This window comes from Panthera uncia (genome assembly GCF_023721935.1).
Source record: "Panthera uncia isolate 11264 chromosome E2 unlocalized genomic scaffold, Puncia_PCG_1.0 HiC_scaffold_19, whole genome shotgun sequence".
Lineage (NCBI taxonomy): Eukaryota > Metazoa > Chordata > Mammalia > Carnivora > Felidae > Panthera > Panthera uncia.
This window is the reverse complement of record NW_026057588.1, coordinates 12,354,577-12,374,036: the sequence shown is the minus strand read 5'-3', so window position 1 is coordinate 12,374,036 and position 19,460 is coordinate 12,354,577. Positions and strand designations below refer to the sequence as shown.

At 41.9% G+C, this 19,460-nt stretch overlaps 1 protein-coding gene and 1 long non-coding RNA gene across 2 annotated transcripts in view; one reads left to right on the top strand and one right to left on the bottom strand.

Moving 5' to 3' along the window:
• The window catches only part of LOC125915442 (uncharacterized), an 81,906-nt gene extending 69,562 nt beyond the window's left edge, over positions 1 to 12,344 (bottom strand). The window contains exon 1 of the long non-coding RNA XR_007455666.1: positions 9,664 to 12,344. This is a non-coding gene — a long non-coding RNA (uncharacterized LOC125915442). The remainder of the gene's footprint in view (positions 1 to 9,663) is intronic.
• CXCL17 (C-X-C motif chemokine ligand 17) lies at positions 3,643 to 17,218 on the top strand. The gene is made up of 4 exons (XM_049621280.1): positions 3,643 to 3,863; positions 12,351 to 12,431; positions 13,314 to 13,415; positions 16,782 to 17,218. The coding sequence occupies exons 1-4, from the start codon at positions 3,785 to 3,787 to the stop codon at positions 16,877 to 16,879; spliced, it is 360 nt and encodes a 119-aa protein (XP_049477237.1). The 5' UTR covers positions 3,643 to 3,784; the 3' UTR covers positions 16,880 to 17,218.
• Positions 17,219 to 19,460: the final 2,242 nt, after the last annotated feature.

Genomic DNA, 19,460 nt, shown 5'->3' with positions numbered 1-19,460 from the left:
AAAAAAAAAATCACTATGACACATTTTCAGACACATTTCAGACATTTACTGCCTGAACTCTGCCAGTAAACTTGTAATTTTCCAAGGAAATTCACTTTGCTGTGATAGCTCTTTCTCATCCTGAGCCAAATGCGTCTGATGGACACTCACCAATCTGAATCCTACTCTCTGTAGGCACTGAAATACATTAAATACCTTTCACACAACAGACCTTTCCCAAATGACGATTCTGAAGTCCCTACACTCTCCTGCCCCTTTCCAACGGGCAAAGGAAGTAGTATCCAGCACAGGGGAAGTGTGTCCAGCACAGGAGCGTTCTAACCAGAGCAGCAGAGCCACAGGACCACCCACTTCCCCATTCTGGGCACTAGACCTGTGTTAGAAAGCCATGTACTACATCAGATGATCTGACGACACTGGTTTTTCCTACTTGTGCAGCTGCTCAGTCACCCCACAACTTTGTTGGTGTATACATTTTACTCAGTTTTATTTTTTAAGAAATATTTATTAGAGCACCTGGGTGGCTCAGTTGGTTAAGTGTTCGACTTCGGCTCAGGTCATGATCTCACAGTTTGTGAGTTTGAGCCCCGTGTCAGGCTCTGTGCTGACAGTTCAGAGCCTGGAGCCTGCTTCAGATTCTGTGTCTCCCTCTTTCTCTGCCCCACCCCACTCGTGCCATGTCTCTCTCAAAAATAAATAAACATTAAAAAAATTAAATAATAAATAAATAAATAAATAAATAAATAAATAAATAAATATTTGGATGTAAAAAAAAAACCAGACCACCACAGTGCAGCAGGAAATACCTCAATAGAGGTAAACAAAGACTTTTGGGGACCATCTCAGTAACCCCCTGTGAAAATCTTCCACTCTTGGTTTCTGGGCTCAGTTTTCTTCATTTCAAACTCAAAGTGAAAGAAAAACAGTCATAATGCAAATGTCCCAGATGGTCCTATATGGTCATGGTTGGGCCAGGCATTTCCTTCTGGTTAATCCAAGGCATCCGCGGGCTCTTTCTAAATGTCCACTCTCTCCTGTTACAGTTGACCACAGCTGCACACAGACAGAAATTCAAGGAGGTCGAGAAATTTGAGTGTTAGTCCTGTGGCTTTGCAGCTAACCGACTACATGATGTTGTACAAATCATATAACTTCCCTGGGCCTTAATTTCCTCTCTGAACTGGAGCAGTTGGGTTAGCTCCCCGTGGGTCTCTAGATCTAGTGAGAGCCCCACAGAGACAGTTTTACACTTTCTTCTCAGTAGTCACCACCTAGCAAACACTGGACACACATTAGGTGCTCAAATGTCTACTGAATATATGTATGAATAGATGATTACTACAGCAGCATGAATCATGGAATCGATCAACAAATGATTCTGAATGTCTACTAAGTACACTGTGGAGTAGGTAAACCAAATAGTGACAGAATGGTATTTTCTCCCCACTTTCCCCTCACCTTCTTCCTGAAAGGGGAGCTTTGTAAGTTAGAGACACTGTGTTAACACAAATAATGTTCTCGAGATGGGCTCTAACTGGTTGCTAAAGTGAACAAGAAAAAGTCTGTTTGTCTTGGGTGTGTTTTATATCAATGGACCTGACGGACCCAAAGCCCCCTCCCATGGTACACAGGACCCGACACCACACCCCAAGTCCTTGGAGGGGAAAATCAGACAGAGGGAATGACAGGGAGCCAGGACTGAGGGGACCTAGAGGAAGAGCTGAGGAGGAGCTTCACTCATTCCCCAGCAGCCTGAGAGTGGACTGGTGGACAAATCGACAGGCAAAGGAAAGTACCCCCACAAGGTCCCTTGTAGTGCGTGACCATTCATAAGTGAAATTTTCTTTCTGGTAATGGACTGCACTTTCACATGCTTCCTACCATGCCAGTCCTAGTTAAAGTGTTACAAGAATATCACTGAATTCAACAAACATTGATTCAACAAATATAGGCCCAAAGTGTCAGGCCCTACATAAGTTCTAGAACAAAAAAATGAACATAATAACCCCTGCCCTCAACGATCCCTGTCCAATTAGCTCCACGCTCCTTCTCTGCACTGCCCTCCTCTTGGCCCTCCACCAATCCAAATCCCACCCCACCTGCGAGAACCCCGCCCCCCAAGCCCCACCTACCCAGAGTCCCCGAGTGACACTGAGCCCACAGTGAACTCCTGTCACTTCTGAAATTTGGTTCCACTCCCACCCCTAGGTTTTATGAATATATGTCATTTCGCTAGTTAGATTTGAGCGTCCTGAGGACAGAGACCATTGTTAGAATTTTCCAGAGCAAGGCGCCTGGGTGGCTCAGCCAGTGAAGTGTCCGGCTCTCACTTTCAGCTCAGGTCATGAGCTCATCCTTCTCCAGCTCCCCGCTGGACATGGAGTCTGCTTAAGATTCTCTCTCTCCCTCCCCCTCTGCCTCTTCCCCAGTCATGGGTGCACTCGCTGTCTCTCAAAAAAAAAACCTTTTTTCCAGGGAAACCACAACAGTGCTTCATATCTGACCAAGCTCAGACCAAGCCCAAGCCTTCAACTGGAGGACAATCCCTGTTGTGCCTGGCTCCATGCAGGTGCTTTATAAACTTTGTAGCAGCAAAGTCTACAATCAGCTCTCCAACATGTCGATAAGCAGTGATAATATGAAAATTGAGAGGGTAAGAATGATCATACAGAAATCAAAAAGGGTTTGACTCATGCCTTGCCTCTTCCCTCCTCTTAGGTAAAACAAAATCATGCCAAGTTTTCTCACTCCTGCCTGGAGGCTGCCAGAGAGGACTTCCTTGTTAATCTTCCCCACAGCCCTCACAAATATCACCCAGCATTCAAGCCCAGCCTCTCCTCTTTCTTTGAGCACATTTCCTAACGTCTCTGAAAGGAGTCAAGTTTAGTAAGTGCTGATGTTCCGTAACTAATGGTTACTCTAAGTAGTATTACTTTCTTCCCTCCTTGGGCTGTTTCCAAACAAGGTCTGGAGTCAAGAACCCCAAGGGCCTGGGCAAACACCCTTTAAGGGCTCCTTCCCTCCTGTGGTTCCCGTTTCTCAAACCCTCTTGGACCTGAAGCCCTGGGGATCTTCCACCAACACAGTTCCCTATACTTCGGGCTGCAACAACTAAGCCACAGCCACCTTCCTGATAAACTGCAAGGAGGCCCAGTTTGACCACTGCTTCAGGGGCCATGTTTTGAGCAGGGGAGAAATAACCTCGCCTCTAGTCACCTCTACTTCCCACCTTACTTCTGTGGCCACAGACATGGGAGGGAATTGCAAACACAGTAGAGACAGACAACTTCTCGAGCAACACTACTGTTGTGTGTACTGTGCCAAGGCCGGAGGCCCGGGGGACAGAGGGGAAACAGACCATGTCATCCTCTTTTCTGGCAACCCTTAGTATTCGCTTTCCTGGCAGATAGTAAGCTAGAAAGCACTGCCGAAAGATATAAGGAAATTCAAAGAACAAAAAGACCTGGGGAAGAAATCATAACATACTAGGGGGTAGGGAGGCGGGAAGGAGGAGGGAAGGGAACCAGTATTGTGGCCAAGTTATCAGTCACCTTCTTGTGTTCTTAAGAATGCTTCATTTCTTTTGTTTGCCCAGTTTTTCCTCCCAGATTCCTGTAAACCTGTTACCTAACAAGGTCAGCGTCACTTAGGTGTTCTCACCCTCTAATGGGAACACTGGCCAGGGATTAAAGCCCAGACCGCCATCCTAAGAAGTCCGGGAGCCTCCAACTGGGAACCTTCCACACTTTCTTCAGGCGACCTTACAGCAGCACCAACAATCGCAATGAGAATTCTAATCTCTTCCCTCCTTCTGTTGCTGCCACTAATGCTGATGCCTATGGTCTCTAGCAGCCGAAATCCAGGTAATAAGATTAATTTTCTATAAAGGGGAAACGGGGGGGTGGGGGGAATGTGGCAAAATAGAGAAGAAAACGTGGCCAAAAAAACAAAACAAAACATGCATTAAAATGTAGCCCCTTCCAGGGGCACCTGGGTGGCTCAGTCAGTTAAGCACCCGACTTCGGCTCAGGTCATGATCTCACAGTTCATGAGTTCGAGCCCCACATCAGGCTCTGTGCTAACAGCTCGGAGCCTGGAGCCTGCTTTGGATTCTGTGTCTCCCTCTCTATCTGCTCCTCCTCTGCTCACACTCTCTCCCTCTCTCTGTCTCTCAAAAATAAATAAACATTAAAAAAATTAAAAAAAAAATGTAGCCCCTTCCAGCCATAGGGATTTGGGGCAAGTTAGCCTCCTCATCTACAAAAAGGAGAAAACTATACTTACATCCAGTGTTGTGATAGTGAAATGAGAGAGTGAGTATCAAAATGTCTGAACTGTAGCTAGCAAAATATATACATGTTGGCTCAATAAAGATTTGCTCCCTGGGACACCTGGGTGGCTCAGTCGGTTAAGCATCTGACTTTAGCTCAGGTCATGATCTCACGGCTCATGAGTTCAAGCCCCGCAATGGGCTCTGTGCTGACAGTTCAGAGCCTGGAGCCTGCTTTGGATTGTGTCTCCTCTCTGTCTCCCCCTCCCCCTCTCATGCTCTGTCTCTCTCTCTGTGTCAAAAATAAACAATAAACTTTTTTAATAAAAAATTATAAAATAAACATAAAAAAATTAAAAGAGAGGTGTCTGAGTGACTCGGTTGGGCATCTGACTTCAGCTCAGGTCATGATCTCGCAGCTTGTGAGTTAGAGCCCCGCGTCAGGCTCTGTGCTGACAGCTCAGAGCCTGGAGCCTGCTTTCGATTCTGTGTCTCCCTCTCTCTCTGCCCCTCCCCTGCTCATGCTCTGTCTCTGTCTCAGTCTCTCTCAAAAAATAAACATTTAAAAAAATTAAAAGATTTGCTCCCTTGCCTTCTCCCTCTAATCCCTTTCCAGAAGAGCCAGTCTTGGTGATGGTGGAGTAAAGGTGTTGAAGGCAACTGTACATTTGAGGAAGAGAGAAGTCCTTGCTTATATTCTTTTACAGTGCACCAGATATGCCACCAACAATTTTTAACGCTATTTAATGATAAAGTAATAAACTAGAAAAATCATATTACCAGACAGCATTCACATTGGAAGTTTTAGCCATACTAAGCTCATCTCTTGGGAAGCAGGTCTTAGGTTAAGAGCTCCAAATAGGCTCCAGCTTTCACTACATCTCAAGTGCCTAGCCCTTAGCAGAACAACTGTGCAGAAGAAAGCTCGTCCCATATGTTTCTACTCGAGAGAACCATCTCCCCAAGGCTACTTTGAGAAAGATAGCTTTGCTGCATATTTATCATCAACTTGGTCCTTAAAATAAGAAGTTTACCTCAGTCCACCCCAATTTCAAACTTTCCCTCCCTTGTAGAGAGAGCTTTTTGGAAGGTGCTGGGCCCATAGCATTAGGGTCTAGACCACCAGTCTGGAAAGGAAGGCTTTTCCATCATTGCAACAGACACCAAGGTTAGAGTCCTCAGCCTTGATTCAAAGCTCTAACCACAACCTGCCTTTCCCAATCCACCCCTCCACTCACTAACAAGTGCTCTAGGCTCCACCTAAACTAGACTGTTGGCTGTTCCCTGAACAGCTCTTATGCCTTCCTACTAGTTTGACTTTGTTCATACTCTCAGCTCAGAATCCACCTCCTCCTCACGGCCTCCCTGATTCCTCTCAAGACCAGATGGGAGCCCTCTGTCCTGTGAATGTGCCTAGCCTAAACTTGACTCTCTCTTTGCACTTGCCACATACCGTCTTATACTGAAGGTGTTGCTGTGCCTTTCCTACCTTCACCCCCCTGCCCTTCTAGACTGTAACCTCCTTGGTGGCACAATCTGGTATATTGTCTCCATATCCGTCACACTATCCAGCATAATATTTAGTAAATATTTGCTAAGTGAAAGAATAAAATGCTCATGGGGCACCTAGCTGTCTCGGTCAGAGGAGCATGCAACTCTTGATCTCGAGGTCATGAGCTTAAACCCCACGTTGGGTATAGAGATTACTTAAATAAATAAAACATAAAAACAAAAAAAGAATAAAATGCTCAGGTTTCTAAGTTCAAAGTGTTGCCCTTTAAAGACTCTACACCTGGATTTGACAGCAGCTCTGTTGACATTTGGGGCTGGACAGCGCTTTAGGGCAGGGTGTTATTTTGTGTTGTAGGGTGTAGAATGTATTCGGTGCATTGTAAGATGTTCGGGTAGCATCTGTGTGGTCTCTACCAACTATATGACAATAGCAGCCTCTTCACCTCTGTCCCCAGTTAAGACAGCCAGAGTTAACTCCAGACATTGCCAATTGTCCCCTGGAGGGGAAAACCACTCCCCAGCTGAGAGTGCTGCTCTCAGCAATAGTTGCTCTATAGCAATAGTTCTCACACCTGGCTACGCGTTCAGACTTACCTGGACCTGTAAACTCAGCCTTGAAGCCCAGAGAACCTAGATCTGAATCCTGGCTCCACCACTTATTTTGAACCCTAGACAAGCTGCTTCACTTTTTGGAGCCTGTTTTATCATCTTAAAAGGAGTAAAATGCTACTTAGAATATATCATTGTTGTGAATATTATCTGTAATGTGTACCTAGCAAGGATTCAATAAATGGACTGAGTAAAATTCCTACAGTAGCTCCTAAAGCACAATGGCAATGAATTTGGGGAAAGCTTGCTGTGCCACCAGGTGGCGCTATTACAGACACATCCGGCTCAAATTCGTGTACCCCTGCCAAGGAGTTTTGCAGCACCCAAGTCTGGCTAGAAGAAATGACGCCCCCCTGGGCGCCCCCCCCACCTTCCCTGCCAAAAAAATTCTCAAAATAAAATCTGATCTTACTTTATCTCAAAATAACCACATACATGTGCAGTGTGTTTTTCACAGAAAGGGAGGAGAACAGATCAGAGTATATGAAAATGTTAGGAAACAAATCACTTATAATAATAGATTAATTACTCATAATATCATTATTAACTATAAAATTACCTACAATAATAGCCGAAATGTATTAAGCAATCCTATGTGGCAGGTAATATTTAAACACTTCACACACATTGCCTCATTGTGTCCTCACAGAAATCTAATATATTTTTTAATTAATGTTTCATTTTTCAGACTTAAAAAAAATAGATAAAAATAATCAGAGTTCCAATATATGCTTCATCCAGTTTTTTTCAAATAACACCTTACAACACCATAATATGATGATCAAAACCAGGAAATAAGCATTGATATAATACTATTAACTAATGCACTAATATTTAGATTTTGCTAATCATCCAATTAATGTCTCTTTTTGGTCCAATCCAGGATGCTACACTAAGTAAAGTTATCACATCTCCTTTGATTTCCCCCAAACTACGGTAGTTTTTCAGCCTTCCTTGTCTTTCATGATTTTGACAGTTTTATTTATTTATTTATTTAAATGTTTTTTTTTTCAACGTTTTTTATTTATTCTTGGGACAGAGAGAGACAGAGCATGAACGGGGGAGGGGCAGAGAGAGAGGGAGACACAGAATCGGAAACAGGCTCCAGGCTCCGAGCCATCAGCCCAGAGCCTGACGCGGGGCTCGAACTCACGGACCGTGAGATCGTGACCTGGCTGAAGTCGGACGCTTAACCGACTGCGCCACCCAGGCGCCCCGACAGTTTTAAAGAGTACTGGTCAGTTATTTTGTAGAAAGTCCTTCAAGTTGGGTTTGCTTGATGTTTCTTCTTGATTAAATTCAGATTATGCATTTCTGGCAAGAATACCACAAAAGTAATGTATGCCTTCTCCATGCATCACAGCAGACGGCCCGTAATACTGAATTCCCAACTACTGATGTTAATTTTGAACACTTGGTTAAGGTGGTGTCTGCCAGGTTTCTCTAGTGTAAAGTTACTGGTTTTCCCACTGTAATTAATAAGTATCTTGTGGAGAGATACTTTAAGACTATGCAAAATAGCCTGTTTCTTCTCATCATACTTTTGCCCATTAATTTTTAAAATCCATTGAGGATTCCCACCCACCTTCAACAAGTGTTAGTATGGTATTAGCCAAATGATGATTTCCTATTTCCATCATTCCTTCCACATTTATTAACTGGAATTCTACTATAAGAAAAAGCTGCTCCAGGCACCTGGGTGGCTCAGTCAGTTGAGCGTCCGACTCTTGGTCTCAGCTCGGGGCTCGATCCCCATGTACCGTAAGATTCTCTCCCTGCTTGAGATTCTGTCCCTCTCTCTCTCTCAAAATAAATAAACTTAAAAAAAAAGCTGTTCCTTCTCTCCCATTTATTTATTGAATTTTTAATTTATTTTTTAATGTTTATATATTTTTGAGAGACAGTGGGGGAGGGGCGAGAGAGAGGGAGACAGAGGATCCAAAGTGGGCTCTGTGCTGACAGCTGAGAGCCCAATGCAAGGCTCGAACTCACTAACCATGAGATCATGACATGAGCCAAGTCAGAGGCTTAACTGACTGAGCCACCCAGGCACCCCTTGAATTATTTATTTATATGAGTAAAGACTCATGGACATTTATGGATTATAACCTATTGCTACCATTATTTATTGTGTTGTTCATATTGTCTCAAAATTGACCACTGAGACCTCCTTCAAACAGGCTTCTGTGTCTTTTTGACATATCATTTTTTAGCAGTTCTGGACTTTCTGATACCGCAAGATGTTCCAGGCATATCTTGTACTTCCCTGGCCCGCCTTGGAATCAGCCATTTCTCCAAGGAGCCCTGGTTCCTTTCATTGGAGAATGGTCCTCACAAACCATGAGTACTGAAGTATTGCCCATGGCTACTAGGTGCGAGTGCTTCTAGGCCCTCTAGTGGACAAAGCTAGGAAACAGATGCATGCATACACACACAAATGGACTATTATTAATCCCGTTTTACAAATTAGGTAAATGGGACATAGGAGTTACGCAATTTATCCAAAATAATAAAGCCAATATGTAGTGGAACTGGGAAGTCAAAATAATGACAGATCTACCACAAGTCCTAACAAGTGTAAGTAACTTCTTTTCACATACAGGTCACCAGAAAACAACAAACCTAACATTCTAGCATAGACACTCTCTTTGGGACTGAGTGATAGAAGTCCACAATAATAACCACCACAATAATCGTCATATACTGAACACCTACTTGGGCACTGGGCATTGGGCACCACTAGTAGCTCATTTATTCCTAACTCTGCAAGATGGATACTATGACCCTCATTTTACAAGCCAGAGAACCAAAGATCAAAGAAGCTAAGTGACAGAGAAAGTTGTTGATCCCAGATCATGTAAAATTGATGCTTATTCAACTATATCAGTATTTCCCAAAATTGATTTTAGGTAGGGCATAAATTAGCTTTTACTTTAATAGTTACATGTTTATGTTAATGCATGTTAGAAAAAAAAATACATATGTACCAAACCCATAACCTCACAGATAATACTGCATAGGATGAAGCTGTTTTGTAAATTAAATGTACTTAAAGAAAAAGTATGAGGCAAATAATAGTAGAGGTGGTACAAGCTACAGCAAAAATTATAAAGATGATCCAGAAATGTCTGAGGTTTGGGAGACATAATACTATAGTAACATGCAGCTTCATTTTAAGTCACACCGTGGAATTAGGATTCTAAAGGCTGCAGAAAGAACAACAGACTAAGAAACTTGGACCTGGGTTTTAGCTTCAGATGTATCCCCATTACCTATGTGAACTTGGGCATTCCATTTGTTCTCTCTGGACCTCAGTTTTCTCATCTGAAAAAAAAAAAAAAAGGCAGACAGTGATTTAGTTAATTCATGAAACCCTTTTAAAAGCAACTTAGTAATAATATCAGGCAACATAAAACTGTTCTTAACTCTTGACCCAGTAATTCCACTTTGGGAAATCTTGCCCAAGACAATAATCTAACATTTGGAAAACAGTAACAAACAGAAAGAATTTATCAATATCCAAAAATAAACAATCTGAATATTCAGCAATGGACAAACAGTTAAATAATTTGGAGCACACACACTTGTTGGGAATGTTATGCAGTCATTAAAAATGTCTGTTATGGGGGCCCCTGGGTGGCTCAGTTGGTTAAGCATCCGACTTTGGCTCAGGTCATGATCTCACAGTTCATGGGTTCGAGCCCCGCATTGGGCTCTGTGGTGACAGCTGGGAGCCTGGAACCTGCTTCGGATTCTGTGTCTCCCTCTCTCTGTTCCTCCCCTGCTCTCACTCTCTCTCTCTCTCTCTCAAAAATAAATAAACATTAAAAAAAATTTTTTAATGTCTGTTATGGGGGTGCCTGGATGGCTCAATCAGTGGAGCATGTGACTCCTGATCTCGGGGTCACGAGTTCGAGCCCCATGTTGGGTGTAGAGACTACTTTTTTAAAAAGTGAATAAAAATGTCCATTATGGAGATGACATAGCAACATGCTTATAAGATGAACCAAAAAAAAAAAAAAGTGTTCACATACTATGGTTATCACTGTATAAAGAAAATCATATGTAGGAAACACACCAAAATACACTCAGATGATAAAAGTAAAGATTTCTTTATTTGTACCTTCCAAATCATCTCTAAAATAGGTATATTACATTTAGGGTAGAAAAACTTCTCAATAAAGGGATCCAACTAAATAATCTCTAAAATTCCTTCTGACTCTAATATTCTGTGGCTTTCCTCTGCAACTACAAGTAAAGGTCACATGAGAGTAAAATATTAGAAAAGTTTAGATGGCAGGGGCTATGTTTGCTTGTTTAAATTATTTTAACGGCACTCAAAACAGAACATGAGAACATTTGAAAACTAGCACTTGGGGAAATGATGCAACACCTTCCATCTGTGTGGCAGAAAGGGCACAAGTCTGGGAAAGAGACCTGGATTGAACCAGATGATCTCTGAGGGGCCTCTCTAGACAACTTGTTCATTCACTCATTAACAAACATTTACCAAGTGCCTACCATCTGTCAGCTGTATGTAGCTGAATGACTACTGAGCCACTGGTTCAGAGTCTGGTGTCGGAGAAAGATTTTTAGTTTGCTAGGGCAACCATAACAAAATGGCACAGAATGGGTGGCTGAAACAACAGAAATTTATTTCCTCACGGTTCTGGAGACCAGAAGTCCAAGATCAAGACATCAACAAGTTTAGTTTCTTCTGAGGCCTTTCTTCTTGCTCACAGATGGCCACCCTCTTGCTATACCCTCACATGATCTTTCCTCTGTGCACATATATCTCTGGTGTCTCTTTGCCCAAATCTCTTCTTCTTGTCAGGACTCCAGTTGGACTGAATTATGTCCCATCCTAATGACCTCATTTTAACTCAATCATCTCTAAAGACCCTATCTTCAAATACAGTCATACTGAGGTACGTACCAGGGGTTAGGGCTTCAACATGAATTGGGTGGGGGTGTGTGGACACGATTCAGTCCACAACAGATTTCAAACAACAAACTATATTGTATAACTGTGCATTAAGAGAGCTGCATTCAGATACAATGGGGAACCATGGGAAGGCATAATTAATTCTTACAGGAAATATCAGAAACTACTGTACAGACAAGCATCATCCGGGCCCAGTTCTAGCTCCAGAATCTCAAGTCTACAATCCACCATCCTTGATAGTCATAAAAATATTTTAAGTATCACAAAATTGGAATAAGACAGCATCAGGTGATAAGACAAACTTGACTAGAGGCCAAAAGAGTAATGGATTTGTTCCAGAGGCACAAAGGTAAATACCATCCTCTTATAGCTGAACTGGGATTATGGATTCAAATACAGGGAACTTAAAGGTCAGGTGAAGATCCCAACTAGTTTATATAATAATCTGCTCTTTGTTCTCATTCCTTAAGTCATGAGAATTTTAATGCATGTTGGGGTGGGGAGTATATTGTCAGGTCTTGATTAAACGCCCACCTTTTGTCCTTTTTTCCATCCAGAAGCCATTCTTTTTCCACCTACCTCCAGCTAAGCTTTCCAGATTTTATTTTATTTTTTTTAATTTTTTTTTAACGTTTATTTATTTTTGAGACAGAGAGAGACAGAGCATGAACAGGGGAGGGGCAGAGAGAGAGAGGAAGACACAGAATCTGAAACAGGTTCCAGGCTCTGAGCTGTCAGCACAGAGCCCGACGCGGGGCTCGAACTCACGGACCGTGAGATCATGACCTGAGCCGAAGTCGGACACTTAACCAACCAAGCCACCCAGGCACCCCGCTTTCCAGATTTTAAACCTCATTTCCTTATCCATTTAAAATAGTCGTCTGTCGAAGTACCCTAGGATCCCTGACTAAAAAGGAAGGGAAAAACTCCACTAGGTAGCACAATGCTGGGGGAGCATTTCTGTTGGCCCCTTCCCTTTCCGGTGCCTGGAAGTGACCAGTTTCCTTCCACCAGGGGTCGCCAGAGGCCATCGGGACCAACGCCAGGCTCCTAGGAGGTGGCTCCAAGAAGGCAGCCAAGAATGTGAGTGCAAAGGTCAGTATCAACAATAGCAGTACACAGGTCACAATCCAGCTCTCCCCTGAGTCCCCCTGACGCCAATGCAGATATCTTCTAGGATGACTTCACCCACTGCCCTCTCCACCAGCCCACCGCATGCAGCACCAACTCTTGTCTTCTTGAGTCTCAGGCAAGAGCTGAACCCCCAAGGTTCAGGGGGAGCTGGCTGAATCTCTGGCTGCCACTTCCCCCTTACACTTTTCCCCAAGAACCCAGGGCTGCCTTCCAAAAATGTCCTGGATCTTGTTTTCAACCTTGTTATATTCATAAATAAGACTGAAATTAGGCAAAATGCTTGGCCAAGGCAGACACCTAGATCTTTTCTTCACTTTTTGGTCTCCTTAATGATATCCTGATGCCTCCTCCAAACCTGCCATCAAATTCTTGCCAATACAGGTCAGGCAAAACAAGTCAGAAATCCTGGTGTTCACGTAAACGGGTATCTCTACTGTTCTGTGTTGACTCTTTTCCCTGCCCCCACTGCAGTGTGATACACTGGAAGGCAAGAAAGATGGCAAGTAGCGGGGCGCCTGGGTGGCGCAGTCAGTTAAGCGTCCGACTTCAGCCAGGTCACGATCTCGCGGTCCGTGAGTTCGAGCCCCGCGTCAGGCTCTGGGCTGATGGCTCGGAGCCTGGAGCCTGTTTCCGACTCTGTGTCTCCCTCTCTCTCTGCCCCTCCCCCGTTCATGCTCTGTCTCTCTCTGTCCCAAAAATAAATAAAAAACGTTGGAAAAAAAAAATATAAAAAATTAAATAAATAAATAAATAAAAAAGAAAGATGGCAAGTAAAGCCCTGCCCTACTCCCTACTCTGAAACACATTAATCTTCCCGTCTAAGCAGCAACCCTGTTATTTCAGACTGGTTCCTGAGAGCTCCTAAAAGAAAACTCATGACAGTGCCCAGGCTGCCAAAGAAGCAGTGTCCCTGTGACCATTTCAAGGGCAGTATGAAGAAAACCAGTAAGTTTCAAAAGAATGACCTTCCTTAAACGAGGGTCACTGTGGAATCAACTAGAGCCGAAGCAGGGGTTGAGAACAGACAAGAGAAGTGAAATGAAGACCAAGATAATCACACCTCTCAGTCCTTTCTACTCAATGTCAACTCGTGGGGAAATAGGAAGAGGAAGGAAAGCAGGATACAATTTTCCTAATACTAGAAAGTTTCAAACAAATTCTTACATTTTGGAAGCCCACTGCCTATCAAAGTGGAAGGAGATGGGGCTATTGGAGACCTGGCCATTGATCATTGATCTCTGAAGATGACACCAGTGTCAGTGTCAAACAGAACTTGATTCCTCCCTTGAGCAGTTTTTAAATGTCATATTAAAAGTAAATTAGCAAATTAAACTGATTAGTATTATGATATTATTAAGAATGAGAGAAATCAGCATCCTTATCACTGCAGGTAGAAGTAAAATACAACTTGGTAGTATCTATCAAAAATTGAAATGTGTGTACCTTTTAACCCAGTAATCTCACTTCAAGAAATCTCCAGCATAGAATACTAGCATGGATACTCAAAGATATACACACAATATTAATTAGAGCAGTTTTTGTATTGACAAACTGATGGAAATAAAAATATTCATCAAAAGAAAACTGGGCAATTCAGCAGTTGTCAAAAATAATGAGTTAAATTGTTATGTGTTGATCAGAAAGATAACCACAATATATATAAAGTGAAAAAGAGATATTCCCTACTTCACATGCTTCACGAAAATGTTTTAAGTACATTAAAGATATAAATTTGAGTAGCAAATTTACAAGGGAATATGAGAGAATATATTCATGATCTTGGGGTATGAAAGGATAAGCCATAAAAGAAAGGATTAATAAATCTGATTTCACTGAAATTAAGAAATTCTGGTCATCAAAAGAATGAAATGACAATCTAAAAGTAGACAGTATCTGCAGCATATAAAACTGACAAAGGGATTAATATGCAGAATATATAAAGAATTCTGACAGACCAAGGAAAGGAAGTCAGGCAACACTACAGAAAAATAGGCAAAATATTTGAATAGGCATTTCAGAGACAGGGAAATCTGGTAATTGGAAAAATGCAAATTAAAACAAAACAGATGTCTCTATACATCATCAGATTGGCAAAAATTTTAAAGTCCTACAATACCAAGTATTGGCAAAGAGTAGGACAGAGAAATTCTCATATCCTGCTAATGGGAATAATTAATTGATAAATCACTTTGAAAAAGTGCTGGCAGTTATCTACTAAAGTTTAAGTTCCTTGACCAAGAAATTCCACTCCTAGGTATATGCTCAAAAGGGATGTACTCTTTTTTTTTTCAATTTTTTTTTTTACATTTATTTATTTTTGAGAGACAGAAAGAGAGCACAAGTGGGGGAGGGGCAGAGAGAGAATGAGACACAGAATCCAACAGGCTCCAGGCTCTGAGCGGTCAGCACAGAGCCCGATGTGGGGCTCGAACCCACAAACTGTGAGATCATGACCTGAGCCGAAGTCAGATACTTAACCGACTGAGCCACCCAGGCGCCCCAAAAGGAATGTATTCTTATATACACCAGGATATATGTACAAGAATTTCATAGTAGCATTGCTCATAACTACCCCAAACCAAAAACTAACCAATGGGGGCGTCTGGGTGGCTCAGTTGGTTAAGCTTCCAACTCTTGATCTGAGCTCAGGTCTTGATCTCAAGGTTTTGAGTTCAATCCCGCATTGGGCGCCACACTGGGTGTGAAGCCTACTTAAAAAAAAAAAAAAGAAACTGACCAACAAATAAATGGTGGTATATTCAAATATCATATATCAGTGAAAATGAACACATAACAATGTAAATGAATCTTACAAATACAACACTGAGTGAAAATTTTTTTAAAAAGACACAAGACTTCAACTCAGGTCATGATCTCATGATTCGTGGGTTCAAGCCCCGCGTCAGGCTCTGTGCTGACAGCTCAGAGCCTGGAGCCTGCTTCAGATTCTGTGTCTCCCTCTCTTTCTGCCCCTCCCCTGCTCACACTCTGTCTCTCTCTGTCTCTCAAAAATAAATTTTTAAAAAATGTTTAAAAAAATAGGCAAAATTCAACTGAATTATTTAGGAATACATAATTAGGTAGTAAAACAAAAAAGAAAGTAAGTGTTTACTATAAAAGTCAGGATTACCTCTGTGAGGGGGAAAAGGAGGATAGAGATCAGAAAAGGAGGGGTATTGCTGGCAATATTCTATTTCTACTCTATTTCTTAGGCCTAGATAGCAGTTTCATGGATATCTGCTTTAGAACTATTAATTAAACTGCACATATGGGGCACCTGGGTAGCTCAGTTGGTTAAGCGTCTGACTCTCGACTTGGGCTCAGGTCATGATCTCACCATTCATGGGTTCGAGCCCCACGTCAGGCTTACACTAATAGCATGGAGCCTTCTTGGGATTCTGTCTCCCACTCTCTCTGCCCCTCCCATACTTGCTCTCTCTCTCTCAAAATAAATAAAAATTTTAAGAAAAGAAAAATCAAAGAAATTTTAAACAATAAACTGCACATGTAAGTTTTTATGGATTTGTATTGATGTGTATATATAATATTTTGCAATAACATATGATTTGTTAAAGGTGCAGAGCAAAGCAATATGTATAGCCTAATCTCATTTTTGGGTTTTTCTCATTTGTTTGGTTTTTGTTTTGTTTTTAATGTTTTATTTATTTTTGAGAGAGAGAGAGCCCGCACATGCATGAGAGAGAGAGAGACAGAGAGGGAAACAGAGAATCCCAAGTAGTCTCGGCATGGTCAGCACAGAGCCAGACAAGGGGCTTAACATACTGAGCCACCCAGGCGCCCCTCCTTTTTGTTTTTTAAAGTAAACTACTATGTTTACATACAAAAAGATATGGAAGACTATATAGCCAACTATTAACAATAGTTAGTTCTGGGGAATGGGGAGTGAAGGATATATATTTTTTATTTTCAATTTTAATTTTTTTTAATTTTAATGTTTTCCATTGGATTAGTATCACTTTTATATCATTTTAAAATCTTTCATAAAAATTAAATTTTTAAGGGGCGCTTGGGTGGCTCAGTCGGTTAAGCATTCAGCTTAGGCTCAGGTCATGATCTCACAGTTCATGAGTTCAAGCCCCACATCTGGCTCTGTGCTGACAACTCAGAACCTGGAGCCTGTTTCAGACTCTGTGTCTCCCTCTCTCTCTGTCCCTTCCCCACTCATGCTCTGTCTCTCTCTCTCTCTCTCTCTCTCTCTCTCTCTCTCAAAATTAAACAAACAAAAAATTTTTTGAGAAAAAAATTAAAATTTTTAAATGTTTTTAACATTAGTCTTTATTTTAACCCTAGGGCACCAAAGGCACCACAGGAAACCAAACAAGCACTCCAGGGCCTGCCAGCAATTTCTCACGCGATGTCAGCTGGAAAGCTTTGCTCTGCCTTTATAGGAGCCCTGAGGGCCCACTCTCCCAATGCAACCGTCTCAGTCCAGAAGGCAATGAGTGCACCTAGAGGATGTTCTCCCACTTGCAGCTCCGCCTCCTTGTCCCCACTCGTGTTTTCACAAAGCATTTTCCCCAAGATTACTGTTCTCTCTAGTGCCCTCTTCTCTTCTTAGTCTTTTCCTGTGCCCTACCGATCCCCCCCCCCAGCCCCGCCCAACGCACACCCATTCCCTGGGCTTAACCTTAATTACCTGAAAGAAACCTGGAAACCTCAGTTTCTTAGCTGGTCCCAAATGACCTTAAACATAACCAGGCAAGTAGCAAACAGAAGCCAATAAATATTTTTAAATGCAATAAGTCAAATCATTTCTTTCAAATGAGGTCTGGCAGCTCATTCAATCCCCCATTTTAGCCTGTCTACTGCAAACTCTACCCAGATTCTACACACACTTCTCCCCACCACCAGTCTTACTCTCTTCCTCTCCACTGCCCAACTTTTTATTCTTTCATTCATTCAACAAACCTTTTTGGGGTAAGAGCTAGGTGAGGCCAAGAAAGCAGGCATAGCAGGGCACCTGGGTGACTCTGTCAGCTAAGGGTCCGATTCTTGATTTCAGCTCAGGTCATGATCTCACAGTTCGTGAGTTTAAGCCTCACGTCGGGCTCTGCTCTGACAGTGTGGAGCCTGCTTGGGATTCTGTGTCTCCCTCCCTCTCTGCCCCTCCCCTGCTCGCTCTCTAGCTCTCTCTCAAATATAAATAAACACTTTAAAAAAAGGCAGGATCTACTACAAAGCTGCAATCATCAAGACAGCATGGTATTGGCACAAAAACATACACATAGACCAATGAAATAGAATAGAAACCCCAGAACTAGACCCACAAAAGTATGGCCAACTAATCTTTGACAAAACAGGAAAGAATATCCAATGGAAAAAAGACAGTCTCTTTAACAAATGGTGCTGGGAGAACTGGACAGCAACATGCAGAAGGCTGAAACTAGACCACTTTGTCACACCACTCACAAAAATAAACTCAAAATGGATAAAGGACCTGAATGTGAGACAGGAAACCATCAAAACCCTAGAGGAGAAAACAGGAAAAGACCTCTCTGACCTCAGCCATAGCAATTTCTTACTTGACACATCCCCAAAGGCAAGGGAATTAAAAGCAAAAATGAACTATTGGGACCTCATGAAGATAAAAATCTGCACAGCAAAGGAAACAATCAACAAAACTAAAAGGCAACCAACGGAATGGGAAAAGATATTTGCAAATGACATATCGGACAAAGGGCTAGTATACAAAATCTATAAAGAGCTCACCAAACTCCACACCCAAAGAACAAATAATCCAGTGAAGAAATGGGCAGAAAACATGAATAGACAATTCTCTAAAGAAGACATCCAGATGGCCAACAGGCACATGAAAAGATGCTCAACATCGCTCCTCATCAGGGAAATACAAATCAAAACCACACTCAGATATCACCTCACGCCAGTCAGAGTGGCCAAAATGAACAGATCAGGAGACTATAGATGCTGGAGAAGATGTGGAGAAACGGGAACCCTCTTGCACTGTTGGTAGGAATGCAAACTGGTGCAGCCACTCTGGAAAACAGTGTGGAGGTTCCTCAAAAAATTAAAAACAGACCTACCCTATGACCCAGCGGTAGCACTGCTAGGAATTTACCCAAGGGATACAGCAGTACTGATGCATAGGGGCACTTGTACCTCAATGTTTATACCAGCACTCTCAACAATAGCCAAATTATGGAAAGAGCCTAAATGTCCATCAACTGATGAATGGATAAAGAAATTGTGGTTTATATACACAATGGAGTACTACGTGGCAATGAGAAAGAATGAAATATGACCCTTTGTAGCAACGTGGATGGAACTGGAGAGTGTTATGCTAAGTGAAATAAGCCATACAGAGAAAGACAGATACCATATGTTTTCACTCTTATGTGGCTCCTGAGAAACTTAGCAGAAACCCATGGGGGAGGGGAAGAAAAAAAAAAAAAAGAGGTTAGAGTGGGATAGAGCCAAAGCATAAGAGACTCTTAAAAACTGAGAACAAACTGAGGGTTGATAGGGGGTGGGAGGGCGGGGAGGGTGGGTGATGGGTATTGAGGAGGTCACCTTTTGGGATGAGCACTGGGTGTTGTATGGAAACCAATTTGACAATAAATTTCATATATTGAAAAAAAAAAAGACTTTAAAGTTTCAATAGACCTCTCCAGGTAAATAAAGTATATAAGTTATTACTATCTATAGGAGAAACCGAAGCAGAAGTACTGGGGAAAAGAAAAATAACCAAATTGTCAAATTAATAAAAAATTATTTATTTTTTCAAAAAAATAATAATAATAAATAATTTTAAAAATTACAAATAAATAAAAAAATTTAAAAAGTCAGGGATGGCAACAAACCAGACACGATCTTACGAAAGATAATATAGATTAAAAAACAAGAAAAACAACCCTTGCAGTTTCCCAGCACATAGAATGCCTTTAATATTTATGATTATTCTTATCATCAGCAGCAGCATTAATGGTCATTTTACCCTGTGAGTTTCCAGTC